The 9,952-nt window shown below is 53.5% G+C and overlaps 1 protein-coding gene across 1 annotated transcript in view; it reads left to right on the top strand.

The window, feature by feature from the left end:
• TLE3 (TLE family member 3, transcriptional corepressor) overlaps positions 1 to 4,147 on the top strand; it is a 21,861-nt gene extending 17,714 nt beyond the window's left edge. Inside the window, 3 exon segments of the mRNA XM_075576260.1 lie at positions 166 to 316; positions 2,205 to 2,281; positions 3,655 to 4,147. Of these exon segments, the coding sequence (XP_075432375.1) occupies positions 166 to 316; positions 2,205 to 2,281; positions 3,655 to 3,762 (336 nt within the window). The 3' untranslated portion in view covers positions 3,763 to 4,147.
• Positions 4,148 to 9,952: the final 5,805 nt, after the last annotated feature.

The raw sequence follows: 9,952 nt of genomic DNA, 5'->3' as shown, positions 1-9,952 counted from the left end.
GCGGGTTCGCTGCGCTCTCCCCCCCCCCCCCCCCCCCCCCCCGTCTCCTCGCGGGTACGCGGCGCTGGCTTTACCTCGCAGACCCATTCTGCGTCGATGAGCTTACAATCTAATGAACACATTGTATGATAGATGTTGCCAGTATAAACCTCTCTGCCCCCTCAGATCTTCTCGCTGGGTTATTGCCCCTCAGGGGGGTGTTTGGCCGTGGGCCTGGAGAGCAGTAATGTGGAACTCCTGCACCACTCCAAACCGGAGAAGTATCAGCTGCGCCTGCACGAGAGCTGTGTCCTGTCCCTGAGGTTTGCGTACAGTGGTGAGTGACCCTGACGGGGCCGCCTCCCCCTCCGAGTCTCCTCTCTCTCCCCATGATATTGTCCGTCTCCTTCCTTCCCCCCCTTCCTGATATTGACAGTGTCCCCATCTCCCCCAATATTGGCTGTCTCCCTCCCCCTCCCCCCCCTGATATTGGTCAAGTCTCCCTCTCTTCTCTCCCCCCCCTGATATTGAGTCTCTTTCCCCCCCACCCCCCACACCCGATATATTTTGTCTCCTCTCTCTTCCCCCCCCCCTCCCCCCTCTGATATTGGCTGGGTCTCCACCCCCACCCCTTTTTCCCCTTCCCCACTGATATTGGCTAAGTCTCCTCTCTCTCCTCCCCCACCCCTGATTATTGGCCGAGACTCATCTCTTTCCCCCCTCCTCTGATATTGGCTGAGTCTCCTCTCCCCCCCCCCCCCACTGATATTGGCTGAGTCTCCTCTCTCCCCCCCACTGATATTGGCTGAGTCTCCTCTCTCCCCCCCACTGATATTGGCTGAGTCTCCTCTCTCCCCCCCCACTGATATTGGCTGAGTCTCCTCTCTCCCTCTCCCCCCCCCCTGATTATTGGCCGAGTCTCATCTCTTTCCCCCCTCCTCTGATATTGGCTGGGTCTCCTCTCTCCCCCCCCACTGATATTGGCTGGGTCTCCTCTCTCTCCCCCCCACTGATATGGGCTGGGTCTCCTCTCTCCCCCCCCACTGATATTGGCTGGGTCTCCTCTCTCCCTCTCCCCCCCCCCCACTGATATTGGCCGGGTCTCCTCTCTCCCTCTCCCCCCCCCCCCTGATTATTGGCCGAGTCTCATCTCTTTCCCCCCTCCTCTGATATTGGCTGAGTCTCCTCTCTCCCCCCCACTGATATTGGCTGAGTCTCCTCTCTTCTCCCCCCCCCCCACTGATATTGGCCGGGTCTCCTCTCTCCCTCTCCCCCCCCCCCACTGATATTGGCCGGGTCTCCTCTCTCCCTCTCCCCCCCCCCTGATTATTGGCCGAGTCTCATCTCTTTCCCCCCTCCTCTGATATTGGCTGAGTCTCCTCTCTCCCCCCCCTGATATTGGCTGAGTCTCCTCTCTCCCCCCAACTGATATTGGCTGGGTCTCCTCTCTCCCCCCCCCCCCTGATTATTGGATGAGTCTCGTCTCATCTCTTTCCCCCCTCCTCTGATATTGGCTTGGTCTCCTCTCTCCCTCTCCCCCCCACTGATATTGGCTGAGTCTCCTCTCTCCCCCCACTGATATTGGCTGAGTCTCCTCTCTCCCCCCACTGATATTGGCTGGGTCTCCTCTCTCCCCCCACTGATATTGGCTGGGTCTCCTCTCTCCCTCTCCACCCCCCCCCCCCTGATTATCGGCCGTGTCTCGTCTCATCTCTTTCCCCCCTCCTCTGATATTGGCTGGGTCTCCTCTCCCTCTCCCCCAACTGATATTGGCTGAGTCTCCTCTCTCCCCCCACTGATATTGGCTGGGTCTCCTCTCTCCATCTCCCCCCACTGATATTGGCTTGGTCTCCTCTCTCCCCCCCTGATATTGGCTGGGTCTCCTCTCTCCCTCTCCCCCCCCCCCCACTGATATTGGCTGGGTCTCCTCTCTCCCCCCACTGATATTGGCTGGGTCTCCTTCTCCCTGCCCCCCACCCCACTGATATTGGCGGAGTCTCCTCTCTCCCCCCACTGATATTGGCTGGGTCTCCTCTCTCCCTCTCCCCCCCACTGATATTGGCTGGGTCTCCTCTCTCCCCCCACTGATATTGGCTGGGTCTCCTCTCTCCCTCTCCCCCCACTGATATTGGCTGGGTCTCCTCTCTCCCCCCACTGATATTGGCTGAGTCTCCTCTCTCCCTCCCCCCCCACTGATATTTGCCGGGTCTCCTCTCTGCCATCAGGTAAATGGTTTGTAAGCACCGGGAAGGACAACCTGTTAAACGCATGGAGGACGCCTTATGGCGCCAGCATCTTCCAGGTGAGAATGGAATAAAGGGGAGGGGGGAGAGGGTAGCTCCGGACAGAGGGACACACCAACCACACACACCAACCACACACACCAACCACACACACCAACCACACACACCAACCACACACACCAACCACACACACCAACCACACACACCAACCACACACACCAACCACACACACCAACCACACACACCACCCCACACACCACCCCACACACCCACCCCACACACCCACCCCACACACCCACCCCACACACCAACCACACACCCACCCCACACACCAACCACACACACCAACCACACACCCACCCCACACACCTCTGCAAAGGGCCCAGCAATTTCCGTGGCCCCGCGCGCACAGCGGTAGCAGAGATGCTGAATCTGTACGCTGTTCCACTCCCACCTGTACTAAGGCTTCTGGGAGTTGGAGTCCAGCTCATGTAATGCTACAACTTTGAAAGGTAGCAGGACCACAAGTCCCAGAATTCCATGAGTATAGGAGGAGGTCATATGGCAGGCAGCAGCCATTCAGTGCAGAGGCTGGCTGCCATGTGACCTTCTGTTACCTTTCCCCTCACCCCCCCTCTCTCCTGCACCCCCCCCTCTCTCTCCTGCACCCCCCCTCTCTCTCCTGCACCCACTGCACCGAGAGAGATTAGAGAGAGAGATTAAATGTGTCCGAGTGTCCGAGTGTCCGAGTGTCCGAGTGTCCGAGTGTCCGAGTGTCCGAGTGTCCGAGTGTCGAGAGTGTCCGAGTGTCCGAGTGTCCGAGTGTCCGAGTGTCCGAGTGTCCGAGTGTCCGAGTGTCCGAGTGTCCGAGTGTCCGAGTGTCCGAGTGTCCGAGTCAGGTGTGCAGTTAACTAATACATGAATGTCGCACAGGTCCCCGCATTTGCTCAAGACGCACGCTGACGTGCTGACGTACCCACGCACACATGTACGCACGCTGACGTACCCACGCACGCTGACGTACGCACGCTGACGTACCCACGCACACACGCTGACGTACCCACGCACACACGCTGACGTACCCACGCACACATGTACGCACGCTGACGTACCCACGCACACACGCTGACGTGCTGACGTACCCACGCACACATGTACGCACGCTGACGTACCCACGCACACACGCTGACGTACCCACGCACACACGCTGACGTACCCACGCACACATGTACGCACGCTGACGTACCCACGCACACATGTACGCATGCTGACGTACCCACGCACACATGTACGCACGCTGACGTACCCACGCACGCTGACGTACCCACCCACGCACGCACGCTGACGTACCCATAGAGACACACAGAGGAATATGTGGTCCGATGCCCTCTTCTCTCACTTTGGTATCTCTCTTTCCCCCCCCTCCCTCCAGTCCAAGGAATCCTCGTCGGTTCTGAGCTGTGACATCTCTGCGGACGATAAATACATTGTGACCGGCTCTGGGGACAAAAAAGCCACACTCTATGAGGTGATCTACTGACTCCCGCTCAGCCCGTGGACAGTGCCGTGAGAGGCGAGTGATGTGTCTCACTGCGGCCGGAGCTGGGCCCACGTGAGCGCTGTAAATAAATGTAAAGGTTCATTGTGGGACTGTGGCTCCCCTCCTGCTCTCCCACAGGAGCACCGACCCAAACTCCCTGCAGCTCCCACACCATCCGCCTGTATCGTGGAGCCCCGGACTTGGTTCAGAGGGGGTGTCACTGAACACTTCAACACAGGGAGCAAAGCTGTGTCCACTCAGGAGACGTCCTCACCCCCTGGAGGGGGAGAGAGATTTTGGGGCGGAGGGGGGGAACCAGATTTTTATGAGAAGCAGAATTTTTTTTTTTTTTAGAGAAAAATAAATAAAAAGTTGTGTGTTTAAACCGCAGAGTCTGCGTCCCGCGGGGAAACGCCAAGAAACCCACCTGTTGTAAAAGGATTCTGTGTCGCTCAGGGGAGCGTAAGGGGCGTGTCTGACAGCTGACTGAAGAATTGGGCTTATTTATTAGCTGTGTCTTTTAGACCGTTTAATAAAACGTGGGAGGAAGGCTGATCCCTGGTAACGGCCACTGCTGTGATCCGCACATTTACGGGACCGCTATGTCCACCAGGGGCAGGCAAAGTCCAGCCCGAGGGGTGGTTCCCTGCGGCCTTGCCACAGGTAGGGTCCTGCTCCCCAGCCCGGCGGGAGCCCATCCAGGTGGTCCTATCACAGAAGTTAGGACTGGCTGGAGGTCAGGCCCAACGTCTGCAATCACCATGTGGGGGGGGCAGCTGCCACACTGCAGCCTCTGCCCTCACCACAAGGGGGCGAAAGATATAGGGGGGAAGGGAAAGAAAGGGAGTGAGAAGAGCATGTATGAGAGATGCAGGAGAGGAGCTTTGGGAAGCTTCACGGCCTTGGATAATGTTGATTCTACATTGTGTGTGTGTGTGTGTGTGTGCAAACATAATTGCTCACGACTGACACTGAAGCGAAGCACATGCCCGCAACGCCGACGAGCACCCCCACCCACACGTCCACCAGCGACGCACACCCTGTCTCTGACGAACTGTGTATTCCACCTCCTGTCATGTCTCTGAACGTCACGTAGAAAACATATGTAAGATGTTCCAGAGGAAAAGTCAAAGTTTAAAGACCTGACCTTAGAAAAAGAAAACTTTCCAACGCGGTTGTGTTTTGTGGTGTGTGATCGTTGTGTTGCGGTGTGTGATCATTGTGTTATCAGCCTCTCTTTGTGATGCTTCTCCTGTATCTCGCTAATTATAATGTCCTTGGTAAAAGTGAAAATTAATGAGCTCGTTAAGGTAAGTTTATACTGTACAGTTACGTTTGGCGCTGGTGATTAAAATCTTTGCACAAGACGGCATGCTCCATTCACAAGGTGTTATCGCTAGTAATTAGCCGGCGTTTGCTTGTCGGACAGTCCTGTGCGTTGGTTGTGGCCCACATTATCTCGGTCAGGAGCTAAATGCTGCAGAGTCGGTGAGTAACGGGTATGTATCCGAGGCACACAGTCTTTCCATCTCTGAGCTCGGAAGGACCAGACACTAAGTATCGGAGATCATCACTGGAAAACGTGTCGGTGAAACGCAGCTCGGGCGCTGGCTCCAGTCTGTCAAAAACCCCCGAGACAAGGGAGCGAGAGAGGATGTTAATCGGGATTAGAAGGAGTGTTCTCTGTCTTCTCCCCTTTCCTTTTACTACAGGTCCCAATGAAAACGATAGATTTGGTGCTAATCGCTCTGCAGATTCAGATCCGTGTTTAGAAAGTGTATGTTGGAGAACTCGATGTCTTGTCACCTTCCAGGTTGGTGTTGGACGTGTGGCCCTTGCTCTGTGAGCTGCTGGCATCGGCACCGTGGGGATGGGGGAATCATGTTGAGGAGCTGGAAACGAGACAGCACTGGGGGGGTAGGAATGTTGTGGTGTTTTGGGACTGCAATCAATCTGTCCTTGGCAAAATAGGACCGAAAATGCAATACTTACAATCTGAATGTTACACCCCCCCTCCAATTCTAAACCTTTCTTCCTCCGTGTTGATCTGAACCCCACAAATTTGGGGTATTATATAGGACCACAAACTCCAGAATGGACTAGTGCATACACGGACTGAAACAAGCGCAGAGCTTGAATCCTGTACCTGTATCTCCGTCAGAGCACTGACAGGGCGGTCAGCTGGACGCTGGGACTATGGGCAGGGAGAGAGTACAAACTCTGGATTTCGCTGTTGCAGTAGTTGAACGCTTGACCAGTGCTACACCGCGCTACCCGGACTCACTTCCTGCACCACGCTGCTACCTGTGACCGTAACATCGGAGCCGGTTCCAGGTAACCGCCATCGATTCATTCCAATGCGAGTTTTTATCACAATGCAGCAGGTGAGTTGGCATTTGTCTCATGTTTTTTTTTAAAAGAAATGTTATAATTAAATGACACCTTTTTAAACTTTAATACGCTAAGGAGCATGCGCTTCTCGTTTTTGATATGTATATCCATGCAAAAACACGTGTGTGCGCAGATAGATGTGGAGACATACATACATACATACCCACATACATACATACCCAGATGCCCACATGCCCACATACATACATACCCACATACATACCCCAATGGGCCCGGGCTTAGGGTGGCAAAATTTGGGGGTGGCAAAAATGTCCGCCCCCATACACAGAGGCCTGTCTGGCCTGATGGGACGTTCCTTAGCTGTTGCTGCTTCCGCCTGCTTTCTGCAGTGTCAAATGAAGCTATGGCGTCACAGCATCAAATGACTTCGCGTTAGTGACTTCCGCAGCGTATTTTAACGCTGCGATATCGAAGAAGATGGAGGAGGAGGCGGCGCCAGGTAAGTGTCATGGGCCAGCGGTTCTGGAAATTCGACGACGTATATGGATATTTATGTCTGACAAGGATCAACAAGGGAGTACAAAAAGGGGAAAAGCCTTTCCTAGCAACACATTGAAGACTTGTTCAAGTATTGATCCGGGCAGAAAATGGAATTGCAATCGATGGTTAATACTGGAGTCAACAACAATTTGCCGGTGACCTTGTTATTTTGGCCACGCGTCCTGAAGACCTCCAGCAACAAATCGGAGAACTTAGCCCAAGAAAGTGGCCGCCATATAAATCGCGGCATGACCAAAGTGTTCAACAAATGTGTAAACTCTGCAAAGATCGAAATCGATGGGATGGAACGAGAAGTGGAAGACCAAGTCTACCTCGGCCGGGAAGTAACACCGGAGGGGGACCTTTTCAGTAGGAGAATGAAGATGGGATGGCGGTATTGGGAAGAAACAGGACAATCTTTCAAGGGAACGTACGGGTGTGAAAGTTCGGACCCTAAATGGGAAGATTATTCAGAAACTTCAGAGGAGTCAAAGATGTGTTGAGAGATGCATGCTGGGTATTACCCGAAGAGACCGGAAGAAGAATGAATCGGTTGGGAAGAAAACAAATCTCTGTGACATCATAACAAGGGTGAAAAAATGTAAATGGTCGCGGGCTGAACATATCGCAAACCATGTGACTGCGTAATGCTAAAGACCCCAACAGTAGGATAAATGAATGAATGAATAACCAGATACTTGTAGGGGGGACCCCCTAAACATAAACTTGATAGAAGACAGGTACTGGGTTGCAGTCCCGGATGGTGAGCTCACTAATAAGTGACGCTGTAGTTAACAATAACACCAGGAAGATTGAGCATAATAACACCTTATAACGTACCAATTGTCTAAATAAAGTCCTGAACAGGAAAACATGTAGCAAGCGATTGACTCACTCTGAGTGCTGCACAGTCCATGCGATCCAAAGGTGAGGGGTCCCCAGGTGTGCTTCCGTCCAAAGGTGAGGGGTCCCCAGGTGTGCTTCCGTCCAAGGGGTAGGCTGGAAGAGCACCACTGTAGGTATCAAAAAAGTAGAAAGGAGGGTGCGTATCCCATAAAAAGATTATTTATTGGTCATGGAAAAACAGGACAATGGAGAGCCCTACCAACGTTTCACAGAGCGCTTTCTGAACATATCGCAAGAAGAAATTATTAGCGTTGGACAAAGCTGGTACTCGACTGGATTCCGGGGGGAATTAAAAGGCCAAGGCGACGGCCAGATGGGGGGATGACTTTTGGAAATGTTTTAAGCAACGTGGAGAAGAAGCTGTAACCGCAGAATCTGGAAGATCATTAGGGGGCTTTACCTAGCAGTGGGAAATCTGTGTGAAGCGCGCCGCGCGTGCACACGCCTGCACACGCCTGCACACGCGTGCACTGTGCCAGAACGCAAAATAAAGCGGGAAGAATTACTGCGGTTAAAAATAAAATAAAGGATTGTGAAAAGAGTACAAAGTAATCTCTGATTCCAGGAGCAGCCAATCAGATGCCTAGTCTGCTGGTTACCTGATGGTGCATTTGGGTGGCGCCCCCTTTAGGTGAGGGCAGCTGCTCCATAATCCGGCTCCTTTTTATATTTCTGCGTCTGTTACCAGAACAAGTCCCACTTGGGCTTGTTTAATCACGGTTAATGATTACATGCCCTTAGCATTAACACCCCCTGACTGCCCCTGATACACAGTAACAGGTGGATGAGACCACTGTGTACAGCGTAACCGACCACTTAACCCTTTCATCACCATGTTAATGATCTCAGGCTGATGGTGCATGCAAAGGGGGAAAGAAGAATAGCAGAGAGTGCCGCGCGGGAGGGTGGAGGCGCCGCGCGGGAGGGTGGAGGAGCTGCAGCCAGTACTGGAATAGTACTGGAGTGTCAAGACTTAAACTAAGAGAGATTTCTGCACAGACCACAAAACTGTTCAGTTTGGTACATTTGTAACCAAAACACGTCGCAAAAAAAATTGTCATCTCACAGTGATAAGAATTTGTGCATTTTTCCGTCGGCGTTTTAATCTGCTCCAAATGTTCATCTTCAGTAAAATAAAGTGAGACCAGCTCTTCCCGTCTGCAGATTTCTGCATGAGCTGAGCTGAAGCAGTGGTATGTCAGACGGGCAGCTGCAGAGGGAATCTGGCTTCTCCTGAACGGAACCGGCTTCTGGCTGACAGAAGGATTCCCTCATATTTTTGGCAGCTACCTTAGTGCTGTGATCAGCCATCTTTAAATGACCCCTTGTTTACTCATAAATTATTTTAACGCCCTTCACTATGTTGCAACGTGCCCTGCAAGATAAGCGGGGGAATCTGTGTCATGGACTCAGTGCGTGGTGACAGCTCGGAGTGTCACGTCAGCTCATCGGCGGCGAGTTCCCGGGCGTCGAGCACATTCCAGCGAAACCAGAGCGGAGCCTCACACCCGTCCCCTGCGACTGGCAAAACAGGACAGTCACTGGAAGAAGAGATAGAGGGGACAGGCCGACACGACACGCCATACAGTGACATGTCTCTACAACGGGGTGGGCAACTCCAGTCCGCAAGGGCCACCAACAGGCCTGGTTTTCAGCATATTCCTGCTTCAGCACAGATGGCTGTCTGAGACTGTGCAACTGATTGAGCTGAAGCAGGGATATCCTGAAAACCTGACCTGTTGTGGAGCTTGCGAATTGAAGTTGGCCCACCACCTCCTTATATTTTGGGCGCTGCGACAGCCCACTTAGTTTTCTTCCTCTTAAAAGTGACACTCCCGTACATTGTCACATTTCATCCCCAATGACAAAGTCTCAGTGTGTCAGGCCTATTCGCTGCAATTTCCAACTTCACTCCAACTTCACCAGCGATACAGAATTACGACGAGGGGTCACCCGTGTGTTATATTGTTGTTGTAAAGTAATTTTTTTACACATTAATATCCATTGTTCAGGTGGGATGGGGGGTGTGGGAGGAGGGGGGTGTGGGAGGAGGGGGATGTGCCGACCTTCCAATTGCCTAATATGCTCCAGACCCCTAATGCCACAGATGGTAATAAAAAATAAAAAAAGAGTGCGGTTTCGGCGATGCCCGGTGTGGGCCGTGGGGTTTCGGCGATGCCCGGTGTGGGCCGTGGGGTTTCGGCGATGCCCGGTGTGGGCCGTGGGGTTTCGGCGATGCCCGGTGTGGGCCGTGGGGTCTCGGCGATGCCCGGTGTGGGCCGTGGGGTCTCGGCGATGACCGGTGTGGGCCGTGGGTTCTCGGCGATGCCCGGTCTGGGCCGTGGGGTCTCGGCGATGCCCGGTGTGGGCCGTGGGGTCTCGGTGATGCCCG

Source organism: Ascaphus truei, chromosome 18 (assembly GCF_040206685.1).
Source record: "Ascaphus truei isolate aAscTru1 chromosome 18, aAscTru1.hap1, whole genome shotgun sequence".
Classification (NCBI taxonomy): domain Eukaryota; kingdom Metazoa; phylum Chordata; class Amphibia; order Anura; family Ascaphidae; genus Ascaphus; species Ascaphus truei.
This window is presented reverse-complemented; position numbering and strand designations above follow the sequence as displayed.